Source organism: Phacochoerus africanus, chromosome 4 (genome assembly GCF_016906955.1).
Source record: "Phacochoerus africanus isolate WHEZ1 chromosome 4, ROS_Pafr_v1, whole genome shotgun sequence".
Lineage (NCBI taxonomy): Eukaryota > Metazoa > Chordata > Mammalia > Artiodactyla > Suidae > Phacochoerus > Phacochoerus africanus.
The window spans coordinates 136626537-136648832 of NC_062547.1; the positions used below are offsets into that span (position 1 = coordinate 136626537).

General features: G+C 41.0%; 2 protein-coding genes across 4 annotated transcripts in view; one reads left to right on the forward strand and one right to left on the reverse strand.

The window, feature by feature from the left end:
- Positions 1-3009, reverse strand: part of CDKL3 (cyclin dependent kinase like 3) — a 64530-nt gene extending 61521 nt beyond the window's left edge. The window contains exons 1-2 of one of the 3 annotated variants that reach the window (XM_047778633.1): positions 2568-3009; positions 2112-2291 (exon numbers count right to left, since the gene is read on the reverse strand). In XM_047778633.1, coding sequence (XP_047634589.1) covers positions 2112-2276 — 165 coding nt within the window. In that variant the 5' untranslated portion in view covers positions 2277-2291; positions 2568-3009. Of the gene's footprint in view, positions 1-2111; positions 2295-2496 lie in introns of all 3 variants that reach the window. The other 2 variants (XM_047778632.1, XM_047778631.1) reach the window with 2 other exon arrangements.
- A 3972-nt stretch (positions 3010-6981) lies between these two features.
- On the forward strand, positions 6982-21866 carry UBE2B (ubiquitin conjugating enzyme E2 B). Its single transcript, XM_047778636.1, has 6 exons — positions 6982-7424; positions 10131-10211; positions 11674-11699; positions 16287-16376; positions 19078-19166; positions 20547-21866. The coding sequence occupies exons 1-6, from the start codon at positions 7381-7383 to the stop codon at positions 20673-20675; spliced, it is 459 nt and encodes a 152-aa protein (XP_047634592.1). The 5' UTR covers positions 6982-7380; the 3' UTR covers positions 20676-21866.
- Positions 21867-22296: the final 430 nt, after the last annotated feature.

The window sequence follows — 22296 nt, forward strand, 5'->3', positions numbered from 1 at the left end:
GCAGCTGCCGGCCTACACCACAGCCACAGCAATGCAGGATTCTTAACCCATTGAGCAGGACCAGGGATCAAACCCACAATCTCATGGATACTAATCGGGTTCATTACCACTGAGCCACAACAAGAACTCCCATGTTGGTTATTTTTACAAAACAATGAAGAAAAGAAAAAAAACCAATCAGCTTAAATGCAACAAATGTGAAGAAAGAGCAAAAGATACTGCCTGGGAAAAAGTCTCCTTCTAATCAGATTTTCACTTAGGATGCAAAACAGTTGCCTTACAGTATGATTATGTTTTAGGTCATCAGGATAAGGAAAGGTATCTTTCATAAAAGTCATCTCTCTACTGACATTAACTTTCCTTTTCAGGAGTTCCTGTTGTGGCACAGCGGAAACGAATCTGACTAGGAATCATGAGGTTGCAGGTTCCATCCCTGGCCTTGCTCAGTGGGTTAAGGATCTGGTGTTGCCGTGAGCTGTGGTGTAGGTTGCAGATTCGGCTCGGATCCCGCGTTGCTGTGGCTCTGGCGTAGGTTATCAGCTGCAGCTCCAAATGGCAGCTACAGCTCTGATTAGACCCCTAGTCTGGCAACCTCCACATGCCATGGGTGCAGCCCTAAAAAAACAAAAAACAAAACAAAACAAAATTTCCTTTTCATTGTCCAGAAATAGAGCAGTTCCAACAAGCCAGATGCCGAATATAGTTCTTCCATTTAGAAAACAAATTGACCTTTCATATCTAATAAAGACTTACAACGAAAGAAGAGAATATTACTTTGTATTAGATAAAAATGAACAAGAGTATCTGTTTTATCACACAAAACATCTAGACTATGAACTTTAAAGTATACAGATAAATTCCAATAAACAAAATACATGTATATATATTTAAATATTTTTTAAATCACTAGTTTTGTACTCAATCCCCAGGGAATATTAATGCTTATTTCTTTACACTCCTGGGAACGTTCATCCTGGTTGATCTGTCACACCTATAAGAAATTCTATCCTATGCCCTGATCTCTCCTGATATTGTTCCACATCTCTAAAAGCCTATTAGTCATTTTTACTCAACTGTATTTCTATCACCATAAATTCAACATTTCTAAAACTGAACTAGTACCCAAATCATGTCTCTTTGGGATCTTTCATATTGTCATCAATGGTGGTAGCAATCACTGAACCTGGAAGATACATTAACTCCTCTTCTGTTTCCTTCTACACTTTCATGTCTTCTTTTGTAATATGTTATGTTCTAATTTTACCTTCCATTCAAATTGCTGCATTCTAGCAAGAGCCCTCACATTTTAACAGGATTCCTGAATTAAAATCACGGCAGATCTTTTTTTTACTTACTCAATCCTCCTATCTATTCTTAAAAAATAATACTAGGTTTTTATAGTTTCTTCTGAATTCAAAACTTTCCACCTCACAAAATCAAGTTTTGATTCCTTAGCATAAAAGATAAGACTTAAAACCTACCTCCAATGTACTTCTCTAATCTCACCTCTTTCTACTTCTCTGTATACTAAATGTCTCTGCTCCTTGTCCTTGTCCTGCTTTAGCCTCTTTGAGCTTCTGCTGTTCCCTAACCTAGAATACAAGTCTCTCCCTCTTACCTAAGTTCTACACATCCTTTAAGGCCCAATTCATGTTTCATTTCCTCCAAGAAACCTTCCCTACCCAACAGGACTTAGTTTTAATCACTTTTATCACGAGCCATTTACATTTAGTATGTTTACATGCTCTTTTGTTTTTCTGATTAAGTAATAAAAGTCCCAAAGAGCAGGTGTGGTCTTTTACCCCATTATAGTCTCAGCATCTGGCATAAAACCTTGCACAAAACAGACATTTCTCTTAGGTATTATATCTCGATGTTTCTGAATAATTATTTCACAATATTTTGGCATAGCTTTTGTTACTTTATACCCAAACACATATACCTAATATCACTGTAAAATTACAAAATGTACACAGTAAGGTAAGCTATCACACTAGTTTTTCAATTTATACCTCCAAATATGTTAAATGAAATATTCCTTACATAATCTTTTACTCCGTAACAATTTATCTTTTGACCTACAGAGAGCAATTAAGACAAAAGAAGCAAACCTTTAGAAACTTTATTTCTCTCGTTGCAATTTTGTTGACAGATTTCTCTGGTTTCTCATAAAATATCTTAATGGCCACTATCTGCCCAGTATCCTTACGTTTACACTTCATGACTGTTCCATAACTTCCCTCTCCTACTTTTCCAAGGCTTTCATACATCTCCATTTTCAGGCCCAGCTTCTTCTTTATAGAAAGAAAGGGAGGAAAAAAAACAAAAGTTAAAAATTTAGACCTTTATTTATTCGAGTTGGACAATGCATTTCCACAATAAACCCATACTTTAAAATAGGGAAACAGAAAAAAATAAGACTCTTTTCCACAGACTCTGTCTTTGGGAACTCTGACAGCTCGGCAGTAAAGTGTCCTTGGGGGCTTCGGCCCTCACCAGAACTCGGGGAGCTTCCTGCTGTCTCGGTCATTCCCACCAAGATTTATGATTCCCTCAGGACATGTCACCTATTCAGCATGGCTGGGGTCCCCACACGTCCTGTCATGCCCACGTCAAATATGAGGTTCCCTCAAGGCTGCAGATCAGATCAGGCCCCGGGACCCGAGAAAACCTCGGGCCTGTCCGCTCCTCAAACCAGACGTCTTAGGGTCCCGGACCAGTGCCACGCCCGCCGCCCCGCAGTCGACTTCGTCCGGGCAGACGCCGCCGCCTCAGCCCATTCTGTAGTCCCGCTGGCCTGGTTCCACTCAGTTCCACTCAGCCAGGGACCAGCACACGGAGCTGACCAAGACGCCAAGCCCTGGACCTCCCGGGGGCCTACTACCATGGCAACGGCGGGGCCTCCCACTCAGGGCCTAGTGCGCAAGACCGGAACACCGGCCTGGCCCGACCCGGAAGGGAAAGTGAAAGCCGGCGGAAAGGAGTTCCCTGCGGGAGCTAACGCGAAGCTTCCTTGGGGGTGGAGGTGGAAAATACGAGCTGCAGTTAGTAGAACGGGGCGACTACACAAGGTTGGTGTCCAGCGGAGTTGGTCGAGGACCACATTTTCACTCCGGCTTGGGTGACTGTAAATCGTCTAGGGAAGGAGAACTAGGGTGAAAGCTTTTCTGACTTGGTTCTTAGATGCGCTCACGGCGGGAGAACACCTGCTGCTTGTGCTTGGTCCTAAAATGATGCCTGGTAAACCTAGGCAGAGATCTCTTTTAAAACAAGACACCCAAGGAAGTCTTGTGCAATTACAGTTTTCTAAGTACCTAGTTACGTTAATATTCCACAGACCTGAGTTGGACTTCAGCTGTAGATATTGATCCTTAAAACGGGGATAAAACGGTTCATAAATCAAGAGCATTTCTTGAACACCCCATAGGCTTTAAAAAAAAAAGTTGTTTGTTTTTTTTTGGAGTTCCCGTCGTGGCGCAGTGGTTAACGAATCCGACTGGGAACCATGAGGTTGCGGGTTCGGTCCCTGCCCTTGCTCAGTGGGTTAAGGATCCGGCGTTGCCGTGAGCTGTGATGTAGGTTGCAGACGCGGCTCGGATCCTGCGTTGCTGTGGCTCTGGCGTAGGCCGATGGCTACAGCTCCGATTCGACCCCTAACCTGGGAACCTCCATATGCTGCGGGAGCGGCCCAAGAAATAGCAAAAAGACAAAAAAAAAAAAAAGGTGTTTTTAACTTATAGTAGTCCTCCTTTTTACAAATGCCCTTACGACTTATCAAAACCCTAAAAGATCCTCATTAGGATAGCAAATAATTCAAAGGGTTCCACCGCAACAGACTGACTTATAATAGCACCCACCCTTCTCCTCCTCCAAAAAAAAAAACCCTTTATCTAATTAGTTAAGAACTAGATATGGGTTCTGCTGCAGTGACAATCTCTAATGGATAAAAAGGAATGTAACTAGAAGTGCCCAGAGAATGTTGTCTTTCCTAGGCTTTCATTTCTTTTTTCTGTAAAAAGAGTTAAGTGCAAGATGCCAAATCTCATTATGCTTCTCCTAAATAAGAGAAAGCATTGCCAAATTATCCAATAAATTCAAGTCCAGTTGGTCTTGCGCCACCAGGAACAGTTGAAGTCACTCCTGGAGAGGTTTTTAAAAGGCCCCATTCCCAGAGATCCTAGTTTAAACGAGTCAGGTTAAAGGAATTGGTATTTTAAAAGCTTCCCAAGTGTTTCTGTGTTGCTAAGGTTTATGTCAAGAGAGGTGTGGGAGAGGTAGGAGCAATGGTCTTGGTTTTTGCTTGTCACCACCAACATATTCAGAATTGTCCTTCCTTTTGAAAAGTTATTCAACCATGTTAGAAAATACTTTCCAGGAGTTCCCGTCGTGGCGCAGTGGTTAACGAATCCGACTAGGAACCATGAGTTTGCGGGTTCGGTCCCTGCCCTTGCTCAGTGGGTTAACGATCCGGCGTTGCCGTGAGCTGTGGTGTAGGTTGCAGACTCGGCTTGGATCCCGAGTTGCTGTGGCTCTGGCGTAGGCGGGTGGCTACAGCTCCGATTCGACCCCTAGCCTGGGAACCTCCATATGCCATGGGAGTGGCCCAAGAAATAGCAACAACAACAACAAAAAAAAGACAAAAGACAAAAAAAGAAAAAAAAGAAAATACTTTCCATTTATGAATAAGAACGTCATAGTAAATCTTATAGTGGACCCACACTTGCCATACAGCACATTTATTAAATATTTATTGTTGGTTTTATATTGGCAGGGGACAAAGAATGAATCAGAGTCCCTGCCCTCTGTGAGCTTACAATCTAGAGCTACAGAATCACTACAGTATAAAATTATAGCTTTAAAACTATTCTTTCTACAAATAGGTTATGGCAGGCCTGGCAACCAGGACAGTGTATGATTCTTGCTTATACAGTAAAGCTGTAAGACTAAAATGAAACTTCACTTGAATTTGTTAAGAGTGGCTAAATTTCAGAAAGCCATAGAAAATTATAATAAATTGCTGGACAAATGACATAACAAGGATTTTTAAAAAGGCTTCTTTCAGGAGTTCCCATTGTGGTGCAATGGGATTGGTGGCATCTTGGGAGCGCTTGGACACAGCTTCATTCCCCAGTGCAGCATAGTGAGTTAAGGATCTGGCGTTGCTAAGGCTGCAGCTCAGCTTGCAACTATGGCTCAGATCTTATCCCTGGCTCTTTATACCACAGGGAAGCCAAAAAAGTAAAGGGAAAAAAAAAAAAAGATTTCTTTCAGCATTTCACTATAGGTAACCCTACTGGTGTGTTTTCATCCTTAGGTAGTGGGAGAATAAAGATTGCTGTGGCAGGGAGGCAAACAAATAAAAGTAAAAATAAGAATATTCAAATATTCACTTTTTGACTTAGAGTTTTTTTTGTTTTGTTTTGTTTTTGCTTTTTAGGGCTGCACCTATGGCATATGGAAGTTCCCAAGCTAAGGGTCAATTGGGAGCTACAGCTGCTGGCCTACACCACAGCCACAGCCACACTGGGATCTGAGCTGTATCTGTGATCTATACCACAGCTCTCTGCAGTGCTGGATCCCCAACCCACTGAGTGAGGCCAGGGGTGGAACCAGCAGCCTAATGAATACTAGTCGGATTCCTTTCTGCTGTGCCACAGTGGGAACCCCCAGAATTAAATTGTGAATGCACATCTATCACGAGTTAGGCCTGGCTAACTTGCTCACCAAGGCAGTTACTAAAAGCAAGAGAAAGAATTAAGGGATTGAAGAAAGGAAGGTACAAGCAAAGTGGAGAATGTTAACCCTTTCTGGCTCCGTGAAACTATGGGCAACACTTAATTCCTCATTCTATCCTATAACACACTGGGCTGAAGAATTACCCAAATGCATTAAAAGAGTTCAGAGTTCATAGCAAAAGCTCTGACTGAGCACTGAGGCAACAGAGGAAGAGAACTCAATGACTTGAAGTAATATCTGAATCCCAATGGTCAACATCACTGAGTCCCATAGTGGAGGACGTTTCAGGCCATGTACTTGCTACACTAAAAAAACGTGAAATAAGTTACCAGTCTCTAGATACAATCTCCCATCCATGTCTGCAGTATCCCCCAGATCTGATCATACTTTTAGATTTCTTTGACACCAACTATAAATGGATAAACTCTTGAGATCAAACCCCTACATTTCTTGACAAATAAAACCATACTCCATGCTAGCTAAATCCATGGACTGTGACACAAATCCTCACATGAGAGCACACCCATTAAGGAAAACAAAATTCTGTAATTCCACAGTGATAATAAAGCAACATTAGACAATCTGTACACTTTTTTTTTTTTTTTTTGACCACCCCTGGGGCACACCAAGGTCCGGAGCCACAGCAATGAGAGTGCTGAGTCCTTAACCATTCCACCACCAGGGAAACCCTGTACACCCGTTCTTTTATCTCTACCCAGAATTTCCAATCCTGGAAACCCACTGCAGTGTATATGCAGACTATTTTGGTGGTCCTAAGGAAGCATTTCAAGGGATTTTACTTGCTAGGAGCCTGAGCATTCAACAATGAGAAAAAAGGAGGTCCCTTCACTCTTCCCCCACATACCATATTTGATAAGCCATTGAATCAACCAGTGGGGATATCCAAATTATTTGGGGCTCTGTTTTAGACAGTTAAGAAACACAGCAAACTAGTGCTTCCGACACATCATTGATTGCTGTTAATGAGAGAAACCAGAGACATAAGTAATAAAGGTGTATATCCACCCTGAGCCCCATCAATTTAACCACCCGGTTCAAAAACCTGGCTGAAACTCAGATCCCGGCGACGCTCTCACGTGACCCGTTCTAATCACGTCATAGGGACACGTGGTTCTAGATACTTCGTCCCCTCCCCCTCAGGGGTGGATTGTTGACAACGCCGCCGGTAGTCACGTGATCTTGCGTCATCCCACCTCCTTTCCCTGAAATCTCTGGCCCCGGATACGTCCCTCTCTCCCCACCCGGTCGAGCCTAAGCTAGTGAAAGAGGGGGATACGAGTTGGTGTTTCGGTTTCAGTATCTCCTGATCTGCAATCTCCAGTCGGAGCACAGAGCACAATAACTGGTCGACTAGTTAAGGAAACCAAAATGGATAGGGTCCCTACTGAAAGGCTCCCATAAAGAGCTCTCCTACCTCCCACCCCCTTCTCCCCAACCCCTCACTTCATGGTACCGGCGGAGGGCGGAGGGATCTGGAGGCGGCGGAGGGAGACGTCATTGCAGGGTTGTTTGTGCAGCCTCGGCGGCGGCGGTGACCCACAGTGATTCGGCCGCCGCGCCGGGGGGTGGGGGGGCTGTGCGGGACTCTTTTCTTTCGGACTGACCGCGGGGCAGCTGGGGAGCATGTCGACCCCGGCCCGGAGGAGACTTATGCGAGATTTCAAGCGGTAAGGGCCTTCATCTTCACCCGAATGACGGCTCCTCCCCAAGCTGCGGGGTTGCAGGGCGGGGATCCGGGACACCTTCCCCTCATGACCCTAAGAGGGCCGCTGTGGGCCCTCCGGGATTGACGGAAGCCCACTCCTAGCCCCTCTTCGCAGTCCGTCAGCCTTGCTTGTTCACTCCTTCGACGTAAGAAATTTCGATATCCCCTCACCACTCCCCTCCCCCCGGAAGAAGTAAGAAGATGGCTTTGGCTGTCCTAGGATTCCCTGTTGTCCACTTGGGCCAGTTGCCTGATGCCTCATCCTGGCGTCCAAACCTCATCACCCACCGCTGTACTTTGTGGTGCCCCCTCACTGCCCTAAAAGCGAGCGCTTGAGAAACCTTTCCCCCGGTAGCTGCACTAATTAGCTTTGTTGGATGGGCCTGCGGTCTCCTCCGAGGGCCAGGGTTGGGGCGACCACCTTGCCCCCCTCCCCCCCCCCCCCCGCCACACGCTCACGCAGACACACACACCCCCTGCCATTCTTCAGCGAGGGTGGGATCTGATGCGCGAGGGCCGGAGGTTGTTAACCCATCCTCTGAAACCCGACTCTTCCCCGCTCGCCTGAAAAGACCTTGAGAACTGGCGTAGAGACCTGGGACGCAGGGCTGGCAACGGCGGCTGCCAGTGCCTTCTGGAACTCAGCTCTGTGGCCTGGTGTATAAAGCCCTATCTATAGCCTCAAAGTCTGGAAAAATGCCTTCCTTGAGTCTGGCGCTAACCTGATACTCCCTGGGCCTCCTTTTGTAAAACTGGGTTGTGTAAGGAGGTGTTGGCATGAGTGAGGAGGAAGTGACTTCAGTTTTGTTGCCTTTAATTCAATACCTGGAGGTAGGGGGAGAAAAAGGATGGAGAAGACTTAGCATTGCCCTCCTCTGCACATTTTTAAGTGGGTTTCTGGGAGACCCACCCCGATCGAGACAAAATATTTAGTGTAAAAACTTATTCAGGAAGTAACCTCTCAACCATTGTAAACCCTTAGGTGAGGCCCTTGGAAGCCATTGTTTGGGGCTTTGGCCAGTTTATCATTGAATGTATTTGTAATTTAGCCTTTATCTTTAGTGGACGGCTGTCAGGCAGCATATCCATGGTCATCTGTATTCTGCTTGAGGTTGACTAAAAAGAGCCATTTGGGGGGAAACTAATTTCAAGTATCATATTACATGGCAGTCGCTATGTATACATAAAATGTAGCATTTATTTCTTTATTGAGATGAAAGTCTCTAGAATGAGGTGCTCTTTTTGGTGCAAATCTAGTCTTCTCCAGCTTGAAAAGAGTATTTTCAAATTAGCTCCCGTGAGTAAAATTCAAATAATAAAACTTGGAGTTTGTGGCCTGTGTTACCCTGGATGGTCACTGCAATTCTCTGCTTAATTTTAAATTGTACGCTTGGCACCTTGCGTAGTTTTCCAATGGTCCTTGGTTACAAGAATTTGACTATGACAGATACTCGAAAGTAGTTTTGTATTAATGTCTCTTGATCTGAGAGGTGGGTTTAGTATTGATGCAGAACTTTTAAATTAGGGACCAATGAAAACCTAACGGAAGCTTTGATTACTTTAAAAGCTATTGTTTTTTTTTTTTTTGTCTTTTTAGCTATTTCTTGGGCTGCTCCCGCGGCATATGGAGGTTCCCAGGCTAGGGGTCGAATCGGAGCTGTAGCCACGGGCCTACGCCAGAGCCGCAGCAACACGGGATCCGAGCCACGTCTGCAACCTACACCACAGCTCCCGGCAACGCCAGATCGTTAACCCACTGAGCAAGGGCAGGGACCAAACCCGCAACCTCATGGTTCCTAGTCGGATTCGTTAACCACTGCGTCACGACGGGAACTCCTAAAAGTTACTGTTAATTGAAGCAAATCGGATAAAGTGATTCCGCTTAAAACTAGTATTCTCGGAGTTCCCGTCGTGGCGCAGTGGTTAACGAATCCGACTAGGAACCATGAGTTTGCGGGTTCGGTCCCTGCCCTTGCTCAGTGGGTTAATGATCCGGCGTTGCCGGGAGCTGTGGTGTAGGTTGCAGACGTGGCTCGGATCCCGTGTTGCTGCGGCTCTGGCGTAGGCCCGTGGCTACAGCTCCGATTCGACCCCTAGCCTGGGAACCTCCATATGCCGCGGGAGCGGCCCAAGAAATAGCAACAACAATAACAACAACAACAAAAGACAAAAAAAAAAAACAAAAAAAAACTAGTATATGAGTGTTTTTAGTCATTTAGTTTTTATACTGAGTTGGGTTTTTATTTGGGGGGGGGTAGCTTTGGGGGGTGGTTTGGTGGCCATGTTCAAGTATTGGTGGTTAGGACTGAAGTCTTGGTATGTTTACAGCAGCAAAATTGATGGTTCTGTAAAAATATTTTTTTTTCTCTTAAGGTTTTTATTTATTTTTGGGAGAAAGCACTTCTTGAAGAGATATCTTTGGTGATATTTGGAGAGAGATGGAATCCCTTTGGGATTTTACATAATCTAGAGAGGTATTTAATAAGTATATATCTGATTGTGGTTGTTTTTTTTTAAGTCATATGGTTTATTCCAGCTCAGCACAGGAACAAGGAAATGGATTTAGTTTGTTTCTCAAAGTAGATGTTATAGAGTCCATAGGTGTTCTGTTTGGACTTCTTAATGGTGTTAATGTTCAACTTTTAAAATCTCTGCTCTGGATTTCCAGATTGCAAGAGGACCCACCTGTGGGTGTCAGTGGCGCACCATCTGAAAACAACATCATGCAGTGGAATGCAGTTATATTTGGGTGAGTTGAAAGAAATAACAAATGGTAGGTGTGGAGATTGTTTTAAGAAAAGTGAATATGTACCAATAGGAAGAGGGAACTGAGGTGGAAGCACGGGTCTTAAAGAAACTGCGAGGTAAAAAAAAAAAAAGTTCTGATAAAGAGTTTTGGCATTACATAAAATTTATGACTGTAATCATTTTGGGTTTTACTTGATAAAAATACCATCTGAGACTAAAGGAGAAAGAGAAATTATTTGTTGTAAAATGAACCAAGCAAGTGTTCATTCTTTCATTCTACTAAAATGGTAAAAAGGCTTGGAACCCAAAATACTGAGAACTTCCACCTTGGCAAGAATTTAAATGAAAACTGTCTGACAGCCCAGTGTGCAATAACTGAATGGACCCTTCAGGGGAGCACTCCTCCATTTTACATGTAGTATATATTGCATACGTGTTTTTTAATTTAAAATTTCCTTATGTTTTTTCTTTGGTTATCCTGAACTGGATCTTTTCTTTTGCTCTTTTTAAAATAGGGCTTTGCACTATTTTAAAAAGAGTTTGTTTCTCAAAGTAGATGTTATAGAGTCCATGGGTGTTCCGTTTGGCCTTTAAAGGGATACTTTCATAAACAGAATTCCCAGTTGCCATTGAATCAGTTATGAGAGTCTACGTTAGAAGACTAGTAGAAAATAAGTGTAGTTCCCCCTTCTAAAGTAAAGTGACTGTATTAAATTCACGCTTTTAACAGGCTGCTTTGAGATCCTGAATGTGCCTTGTTAGTAATCATTAATGTTGCTGCTTAGGAAAGACAAAACTGGGATATGGCAGCAAGGAAAAGATTTGAGCAGAAGAAACTGGCTCTCTTGACGACATCAGATAAATCGAGCCCATGTGAACAAGAGCTGTTGCTCCTTTGCAAAGTAGGACACTTAAACTAAAGGGTCATAGTTATCTTAATATAAGGGGTATTTATTTATTTCTATCTTACTGATGTAAATTGAAAGTAGCATTTTCTCTTAAGAATACATACATTTACTGATGTTCCCCTGTGGCTCAGCAGGTTAAGGATCTGGTGTTGTCACTGCTTTGGCGCAGGTTCGATCCCTGGCCCCAGAACTTCCACATGCTGTGGACCTGGCCAGAAATAGAAGAAAAATGAGAGGACAAAAAAGAATACACATATTTTTGCAAAAGTGTTGTTACTTATGGACTGAATTCTTTTTGTGTGAAAATTTGTGGGCTTTTTAGTTTGTTTCTTGTAAAGCCAGTGTAAAAGGAAAACTTTGAAAATGAAGGTCGTGAGTTACCTTTTATGTGTACATCTGTAAAAATCCAGGGTATTAAATTAACAATAACTTAAAAACTCCACAAACCATCACAATGAGCCCTTTGCTCTCTTGAGTTTTTACCTTTCCACTCTTGAATATCAGGAAAAAGCAGAGTGAAAAACTTCTTTTAATCTGAAATCTTCTTGTTTTCAGACCAGAAGGGACACCCTTTGAAGATGGTAAGTTATCCTCAGTGTTTTCTATAGTATTAAGAGACTGCTTTTAAATAGGAAATTGTAACACCAACCTATCTACTTAAGACTATTTTCTATTGTTAATAGGTGAAAGTAAAACTAAGTAATACTACTACTAAGAATTTATAGTTTAGAAAGGACTTTCTTCCCACATCCACTTGATCAGTTTGATTGCTAGTTCCCTCCTTAATTCTTTTTTTTTTCTTTTTTTGCTTTTTAGGACCACATCCTTGACATATGGAGGTTCCCAGGCTAGGGGTCAAACCGGAGCTGTAGGCTCTGGCCTTGGCCACAGCCGTAGCTGCAGCAAAGCAGGATTTGAGCTGCATCTGCCAACCTACGCCACAGCTCCCAGCAATGCAGATCCTTAACCCACGGAGTTCGATGAGATCCATGAGGCCAGGGATCGAACCTGCAACCTCATGATTCCTAGTCAGTTTTGTTTCCACTGCACCATGACAGGAACTCCTCAATTTTTTATTTGGCTGTAGAAGTCTAAGCCTAAGTGGTGGGGTCTATGTTGAGACTAGTTTAAGTTTAAATGGCACTGTAGCATATGAAAGGTGTCCCTGTGGTAAATATCAGAAAGATAATCATGCTTTTTAAACTTTATGTATATTGATCAGGTGCTAATCCTACATAGCTGCCAGTAGCTTCACATACAGCTAGCATTAAACACCCAGCAATGGTTACATTCTGCAGAATCTTTTGAGTCTTAAATTTAGTATTTTCTCCAAGAGCCAGGAAAATGGAGACTTGTTCTAATATGTATTAATAGTTGAACTTCTCAGAGTTCCCATTGTGGCTCAGCAGGTTATGAACCCAACTAGTATTCAGGAGGATGCCAGCTTAATCCCTGGCCTCCTTCATTGGGTTAAGGTTCTGGCCTTGCCGTGAGCTGAGGTGTAAGTCACAGATGTGGCTTGGATCCCGAGTTGCTGTGGCTGTGGTGTAGGCCAGCAGCTGCAGCTCTAATTCACCCTCTAGCTGGGGAATTTCTGTATGCCTACGGGCCTTTAAAAAAAAAGAAGTTGAATTTCTCATATTAAAATCAAAACCAGAGACTTAGAGTTTCCCTAATTACAGCATAGATTTTTAAAAATTGTTAAACAGATTTGTTTTATTAAAAATGGCTTCAGAATTAACCCATCAAAGATATTTGTAGAAATACTGATTGTCGAAGTGTTTTTAAGGAGACGACCCGAATGTTCAGTAGGGGAAATGATCAGGCAAATTACGGTATATCTAGACTCTAGAATATTATGCTTTTATTAAAGAATGAGGTAGATCTGGGTGTATGTCTGAGGAGATAAAAAGGTTGCAGAATGTATGTTTTAATACCACGTTTTCACTAAATACACCCAAGTGTGAGCGTGGTTAAAGGGTTATATAGCACACTCATCAGTAGTTACCTCTAGATGGGAGGTAGGGAATTGAAGAGAGGTACTCAAGGAGCTCAGCTTTTTACTCAATACCAGAGGATTCTCGAAGGTGGTCCATAATTCCTTTAAAGACCCTGAGTCCCTTTTAGGGGTTTGGTATAATCAAAACTGTCTTCATACCAATACTAAGTCATTATTAACATTTGCACTGATGATACAAAAGTGGCTAAAACTGGACCTACGTGACTTAGCACCTTGGCACATATCAAGGCACTGGCACCGGATTGTATTGGAAGTTACTGTATTTTTGGCATTTTAAAAGATGCCAATTTCACTTCAAAATATCTGATGAAAAAGTGGGAGTTATTAATATTACTAAATTCTGACCCTTGAGCATGTATCTTTTTACTGTTCTGCATCATGAAGTGGGAAGTATGCATAAAGCACTTCTCTTCCATAGCAAAGTATGATGCTTATCCGGAGGGAAAGCACTTCTGCAATTGTTTGAAGTGCAGCTTGAACTACTGCTCTTTTTGTGGGACATTCTTGCTTGAAAGAATGACTGACAGACTGTGGTTATTTAGATTCGAGTCCGTATTTGGCAGACACAGTCTCAAAAGTTACCAAAATGAGCTGTTGGGTCAAGAAAAGTGACTGACAGTATTTATTGCTGTGGATAAAATGATGGCTTCCCAATAATAGCTAAATCTTTGTTGAGGTCAGTTGATGGTTTTACCTATTGTGATTTTTTGTGTGGGTGTGATTTTTTTTGATGGCATGTAAAATGAAATATGGCAACACTTAGGTTTGTATAACTCAGTGAAATAATATTTTCCAAATGGCCAATGTCTAATAGTAGGAAATTATAGATAAAAGGTATATGCACTGTGCAGCAGTTGTTAACATAACTGATGCAAAGAGTTTATATGGTTTCAGATTTTACAGTGCAGCTAACTTTAAAAACCTACCATTTCTTTGGTGTAATATCAAAAAAGAATATCTACAATTATCTGAAAAGGCTATGCAAATACTTCTTCCTTTTTTATTTACATATTTGTGTGAGGCCTGATTGTCTCCATTACCTTAACCAAAACCGTAAGTTGCAACAGAGTGAATGCAGGAGCAAAGAGAATAGAATGCAGCTGTCTTCTATTAAGCTAATCACTTAAGGGATTTGCAAAATGGTGAAACAATGCTCCACTTGCCACTAACTCTGGGGAGGTGGGGACATAGTTATTTTCATTACATGTTACTTAGGTTAACATGTGATGAGTTTACAGTTGTTAATGAGCAAATATTTTAAGATTTCCTTGAGTTATAATTTCTGTTATAACAAATATTGATAGTAATAGCCCATGGAGGCAGTTTGTACCAGTTGTGAAAATAGATTGTTTAACAATTTTGGGAATTTGTGCAAGCTGGTTATTAATTATAGAGCCAATATTTTTCAATTATTTTTATGGAAATACCATAAAATGGTATGCTGTTATATGCATCTTTTCCCAGCTTCACGTGTAGTGACTTTGCATTGGAAGCGTGGCATGGCTGGAAGTAAGGATGTAAAGGGGTTCTGAAACCCCATAACAGAAGAAAAGAACCTTTAAAAAAACTTTCATATTTGTGTTGGCCTGAAATTTTTTACATTGTACATTTTTGTAATTAAAATTAAAATGTAAACTATACAAATAGGTAGAAGTTCCCATTGTGGCACAGTGGAAACAAATCCGACTAGTATCCACGAGGATGTGGGTTCAGTCCCATCCTTGCTCAGTGGGTTTGAGATCCTGCGGTTGCCTTGAGCTGTGGTGTAGGTGACAGAAGAGGCTCGGATCTGGCGTTGCCGTGGCGTAGGCCAGCAGCTGCAGCTCCAATTCGACCCTTACCCTGGGAATTTCCATATGCCGCAGGTGTGGCTCTAAAAAAGGCCAAAAAAAAAAGTTATATATATATGTGTGTGTGTGTATATAAAGAAAATAGGTGTAAGTCTATCTTTGCTAATGAATCGTACATTTCATAGTACTTCTATTAATATATCAGAATGTGATTAACTGTTTGACTAAATGCAAGCCTCTAATTTTGGTAGACTGAAGTCATGAATTTAGAATTTAGGTTGAGGCATTCCCTTGTGGCACAGTGGGTTAAGGATCTGGCGTTGTCACTGCATTGGCTTGGTTCACTGCTGTGGCGCAGGTTTGATCCCTGGCTTTGGAACTTCCACGTGCAGTGGGCATGGCCAGAAAAAAATAGACTCAAAGTTGAAAAATGGGTTTGGTTTTGTTTTTTTAAACTGCATTGCTGAATGTAGAGACCCCGGAATGGTTTAAACTTGTACTAACTTCGTTAGGAGTAAGTCTCAACTTACTGAGTATGTCGGTGTAGTTTGAGTAACACTCCAACCTTCAGATGGATTTCCTCAAAATAAAAGGACTGTGGATAGTGAGTAAAATCAAAAGAAGTCAAAAAAGGATACTGCGGGTGTGGCCTTAAAAAAAAAATAAAGAAAAACAAGAAGTCAAGAAAGGCAAACAGCTTTTCGATGGTGCTTATTTCTGTGAAATAGATTTGGAATTCAGCTTGAGTGCTCTTCTTCGTGCACACTCTGAACAGACTGACTTTGTATAAGTGCGTGATTTTTTTTAAATGCCTGTGTCTTTTTTGACTGTGAAATAATGATTTAAACTGACCAAAATGTACCATATGGGTCTATAACCAAGAGTAGGCAGTTATACTAACGTTTACTCATCTTAGCATGTTTAAGTGAAAGGATTGGTATGGGGACAGAACAGACCTTTCACCCTAGTGGCCACGCTTCCAGTCTGAGTTCTTTGTCATATGTAGTCACCCCCCTCACAATCATTTGGCAGTCCCTTCTAAGCTATAACAAATTATTTGTAGTTACTCAAATGAGCATGTAATATTTTGGTAGCTAGGGCAAAGTTGCCTTCCAAAAATAGGACAGTTGTTCCCACTACTAGCACATGTTAAGCGCTTGTATCCCCAAGTACTTGCCCATGCTGTGTGTTATCAGTATGTAAATAGAAGTATATTTGCCATGTTTTGTGTGCTAAGTCAGAATTGACATTAATATTTGGGCAACTGTGCCAAAACTAGCATGGGGTTGGGAATTGATTGGTAAAGAGATAGAAAAGCTTTGCTTGTCTTTAATTATTTTGGTTTGTTTTCTATCTAGGTACTTTTAAACTAGTAATAGAATTTTCTGAAGAATATCCAAATAAACCGCCAACTGTTAGGTTTTTATCCAAAATGTTTCATCCAAATGGTAAGTCTCGATTTATTAGTCTCTGAAAATGATAGGAGGAAAAAAGTTGTTTTCATCCTTTTAGGTCTTGCCCATACCTCTCATTGTTAGGGCTCACATCTGAATGTTGCTCCCATGTCAGTGTTAACCATACTTCTGTAGTCTGGAACCTTATCCAGGTTCCAAATTTGAGGTAAAGTTTTGTTTTAACTTCTGATTTTAAAGTAGTAGCTTTTTATTTGTCAAAATGTGAAAGGTACCAATTTTAAGGTAGCTTAAAATTTAGCTTGTAAGAGTTCTCTTGAGGTACAGTGGTTTAAGAATCGTGCACTGTCACTGCTGTGGCTCAGATCGCTGCTGTGGCATAGGTTTTTGATCCCTGGTCTGGAAACTTCCACATGCCTTGGGCGCAGCCAAAAAAAATTTTATCTTGTGAAAAATACAAATAGGAGTTCCCGCTGTGGTGCAGTGGGTTAAGAACCTGACTGCAGCAGCTCTGGTTACTGCAGAGGCATGGGTTCAATCCCCAGCCCGTCGCAGTTGTTTAAAGAATCTAGAGTTGCCACAGCTGTAGTGTAGGTTATAGCTTCGGCTCAGATTCATCGCCTGGCCTGGGAACTTCCGTATGTCATGGGTGCCACCACTTTAAAAAAAAAAGAACAAAATTTAGATCACGTTGTATGTAATTTTTATATACACTGTGAATATTTTCTCTTACTAAATATTCTTTTGTATCATTCTTAATGGCTGCAAAATGTTTATGACTTTGCTATCATTTATTTAATCACTCTCTACTTGGTGATTTTCAACTAATTTCAGTTCTAAATAGCACTTTGTTCTTGAAAATAAATCTTCTCAAATACCCATGAATAGGTTTTTAGAAGTAGGGTTTCCTGATCAAAGGTTTGTATGTTTTTAAGGCTTTTAAAAATAGTTTTCCAGGGAGTTCCCATCATGGCTTAGCAGTAACGAACCCAACTAGGATCATGAGGATACAGGTGTGGTCCCTGGCCCCACTCAGTGGGTTAAAAATCTGGCATTGCCTTGAGCTGTGGTGTAAGTCACATTTGCAGCTAGGATCTTGAATGGCTGTGGTGTAGGCTGGCAGCTGCAGTTCTGATTCAACCCCCAGCCTGGGAACTTCCATATGGTGTGAGTGCAGCCCTAAAAAAAAAAAAAAAAAATAGTTAACTAGTTTAAAACTTAAAAACCGTATTGATACTTTTATGGGTCTTACAGAGGTGATGATTTTTGCTTTGGACTTGCTAAATTTGGTGTGCCTCTGGAATGTACAGTTAGTCCATATGACACTCTGCATTAAAGATGAGCATTAATCTGATCTAAAGCTAATAATTGGAAGTATCTAGCACAGAGATAGTGATCGAGGCCATGAGTAAAATTGCCTGCCTGAAGGATGTGTAAAGAGTAAGAAGGAAGAGGACCAAGGATAGAGCCCTTGGAGTTGACAGTACTTCAGTGTAATTTGCCTCTTCTCCCCCAAAAGGCCTCTCTTTTAATCTTGCTTTGATGTAGGGTGATCTGGCTTGCTCCATGAAGCTGTCCACAATTTGGCAGTATCTGTAACATTTACATGCATTTATCCTTTGTCAACCCAACAGTTCTACTTCTTGAAATATATCATACAAATACATAATGCGTCAAGTGGATAAAAATTTATGTTCATTGTTCATAGTCTCACAAAATCAGTTCGGGGCAGTGGTGGGGGAATGCCTCCCAAATGTTAAAGATTTTTAAAATGGTGATCCCTTGTTTTTTTGTTTTGTTTTTTGTCTTTTTTTGCCTTTTTCTAGGGCCACTCCCGCAGCATATGGAGGTTCCCAGGCCAGGGGTCAAATTGGAGCTACACTGCCGGCCTACATCAGAGGCACAGCAACATGGGATCTGAGCTGCGTCTACAACCTACACCACAGCTCACGGCAACGCCGGATCCTTAACCCACTGAGCAAGGCCAGGGATCGAACCTGCAACCTCATGGTTCCTAGTTGGATTCGTTAACCACTGCGCCACAACAGGAACTCCCAGATCACTTGATTTATAATTATGAAAGGAATGCAAATCATAAAGTACAAGAAAAGGTAAACAAAGTGTGGTCCTTCATAATCCTGTTATCTACAGATATCTACTCGCATTTTGGCATTTAGTCTTAAAAATGTTTTTGTGACTGCATATAGTTCAAATGAAAATATATATAATACTTTACAAAAAATGGAATTATCCTGTATAACTGATTGGAAACTTATTGATGTACTACATTGGGGAATGTCAGTCATTCTGCCTTAATCAACATATGTACGTGTACATGATTTCTGGTGGTGGGAATGTACCATTATTTCGCCAGTCCCTCACTGTGGACCACAGGGTAGTTTCCAGTTTCTGAGAATGATACTGCTATGTCACAAATAAGTTCCCCTCCCCCCCCCCACCATCACGAACTATATTTCAAAATGTAGAATTTAAAAAGATTTGCTATATGGTATGTGTTGAAAAAATTTAACTCAGCCTCTTAATGAAAAGACACACAAAAAGAGTCTAGTTTAAAACTGGTTTTCCCCTGAGATAAAAAGTTTTAGTTATTGACTAATGCTCAAGACTTCTGACTGAGCCAAGCATTCTGTTTGTGGTAAAAAAAAAAAAAAAAGTCTCTTAAATTGTTGGCTATGACAAAGTTAATATGTAACCAATTTCAGTGTTGTTTTTGCAGTGTATGCTGATGGTAGCATATGTTTAGATATCCTTCAGAATCGATGGAGTCCAACTTATGATGTATCTTCTATCCTAACATCAATTCAGGTAAGCATGTGTTAGGATACATCATAATTTTTCAAGATTCTGTGGGAGGTAATTGGCTCCTTTAGGATCGTTTAAAGGCCAAATGAGCAAACCTTACCAGCACCAAGTTAACCAGTGGCAGAGCTCAGACAGAAACTCAAGATTTTCAGAGAAACGGGTCTGCTTTTTTGTTGGTGACCACATTGGATCAAATCCAGAGTCGTTTTCCTGATCTGTGTAAGTATATTCTCACAGGTCAAGTGTTATTTGTGCCCACAAAGCATAGCCAGAGGTTGTGGAAAAGAATGAAAAATCTCCTTGGGGAGAGCTAAAGGTAACTGTTTAGAAAGAAACATAGAGACCTTAAGAAACTGCCAAATGTAGAGAAGTATTGAGTATGTTGCCCCATCCAAGAAATTCTTTTTTTTTTTTTTTGTCTTTTTGCCTTTTCTAGGGCTGCTCCCGAGGCATATGGAGGTTCCCAGGCTAGGGGTCTAGTCGGAGCTGTAGCCACCGGCCTACACCAGAGCCACAGCAACGCAGGATCTGAGCCGTGTCTGCGACCTACACCATAGCTCACGGCAACGCCAGATCCTCAACCCACTGAGCAAGGCCAGGGATCGAACCTGCAACCTCATGGTTCCTAGTCGGATTCGTTAACCACTGCACCACAATGGGAACTCCAAGAAATTCTATTTTAAACAAATGAATATAACTATTCACTGGAGTACTCTGGCAGAATATTTCAGAGTTGACCTTGAAGGACAATTGCAGGGAAGGGAGAAGTGAGGGATGTTACAGTCATGTGGATTTGAGAGGAGTAGTGGTTTATGACCTTTTTAAGGTTTTTTTCTGTCACACTTCTGCTTTAATTTGGGTCATCTCATAAACACTGTTTTCAGCCTTCATGTTTCAGTCCTTTGCTGCTAGGTAGGTGCATATCTTTTGTTGATTTAAGGAAACAGGGTACACTCCTACCCAACTTACTCTCAGACATTTGCAAATGTATCGCAATAATAGAGTATAACTTTGCAAAATGTTAGTTGATAAGCTATTTATAGATAATTGTGTATTAACCAAATCAAGCTGTTTATTTCCTAGTTAAAGTTTCAGTGTGCTGAAGAATATTGATCTTTTCCAATTTTTTTGAAATTAGAGGTTTTAAGGCATTTGGGAGTTGTCTGTTTTGAAAGCTCAAGCTTTCTGGCAGCAGGAAACTTCTCACTGTATTTATTAAGCCATTTCTAAAAGTACTGAGACCTGAAAATATGTAAGATATACTAATTTATATCTTTCTTCATTGAATAATTTCTATTGTTTGGTATAACTTCTGTGCCTTATATCTGATCCATGTTAACATAAAGGAAACTACAAATACGTCTTTTCTTTCTTTCCTTCTAGTCCCTGTTGGATGAACCAAATCCAAACAGTCCAGCCAATAGCCAGGCAGCACAGCTTTATCAGGAAAACAAACGAGAATATGAGAAGAGAGTTTCGGCCATTGTTGAACAAAGCTGGAATGATTCATAATAGACAACTGGTCTGTTAATCTTTTTCATCATTGTTGTGTATAATTTACCTCTCAGTAGAAAGGCTAACAAATTTTAAGTGCCACAGGTTTTAAGGATTCTGCAGAGAAAAAAAAAAGTCCTTCAGTTTAGAACCTACAAAAGCTCGTGTATCTTGATTAATGTACTTTTTATTGCATGGTGTGAACTAAGTTATTGCTTACATAAATTTGTAATATATCCTGTTTGTATTTTTTTCCAAGTGTATAATGTTGGTGTGGAGTTTTCATGACAGAATATACACATTTTGTAAATCTGTACTTTTTTCAAATATTGAATGCCTTATTTTTGAATTCTTTAGATTTTTAAATTGGAGAAAAGCACTTAAAGTTTTTTATATATGAATATTACATGTAAAGCTGTTAAAATACATAACTTCAGTGCAAGAGACTTTGTCACTTATTTCCTTATCTGAGCAGAAGGGGTTAATAAGTCTCTAGCTCTCCATCAATTGATAGTTTCTAATTTCAAAAAAAAGATTTATATTTTATCAAGAAATTCCTCAAATTTGATTCTAAACACCAATTCTAATCTCAAACTTTACTTTTTATGTTCCTATATTATTTTCAGTTGAGCAATTATAGACATAACTGGTTTGATTCTGTCCAGCTCTGTACTTAGGCCACTTGTTACTGTTTCTTCATGCACTACTTACTGTTAAACTGTAGCTTTTACGATTCCACGTTTTGCACCGCCACCATGAGGATCTGGCATCTCCACCATGAGCAGAGAGCTGATGTGATTTGCTGCTTGATAGCACTTTAAAAGATTTTTGATAACGAAGAAAGCAAAACCATCAATATTTACCAAAAATTCATGCCCCACTATTAACAAAAAATAATTTGTTGCGTTGGTTGAACAAGGCAGGTATTTGGAAGGTATCTTGATGTAATTTAAGTATTTGAAAACTGCCTTTTAATGCAATTGCATACCTGTTTATTCTGAGAACATGTTTTAATACCAGGGCCTGCTGAGTTGCTTTCTCTTGTGGAGATTTTTTTTTTTTATCTCCTAAGTTGTATAAAAGTTGTACTGCATCTTAGTTTACTGGATAAACTTAAAACACGGTATTGTAGAAAGCTAATACAAAGCTATCCTATGCCTTCAAATAGTACAGAAAATGGAAAATATACAAGTAAATTCTGTTGAACCACCTGTGTAGTCTTTCTAGTTAAAACAGCTATCTCATTAACCCCAAGAGTTTCTCACACATTCCTGCTAGCTTAGTAAGTGGCAGCTTCTCTCTTGGAAGACTGAGTTCTTCTTTACTGGAAGACCGTAGCAGGGTAATAGAGCTTCTATTTAAGGAGCCTTGTTTTAAGATTCTTCTTGGTCATATCAAATGTATGATGCGTTAGGGAGTTGCTGTCGTGGCTCAGTGGAAATGAATCTGACTCAGATCCATGAGGATGCAGGTTCCATCCTTAGCCTCGCTCAGTGGGTTAAGGATCCTGTGTTGCCGTGAGCTGTGGTGTAGGTCTCAGACATGGCTCAGATCCTGCATTGCTGTGGCCATGGCTGTGGTGTAGGCCGGCCCCTACAGCTCCAATTTGACCCCTAGCCTAGGATATATGCCATGGGTG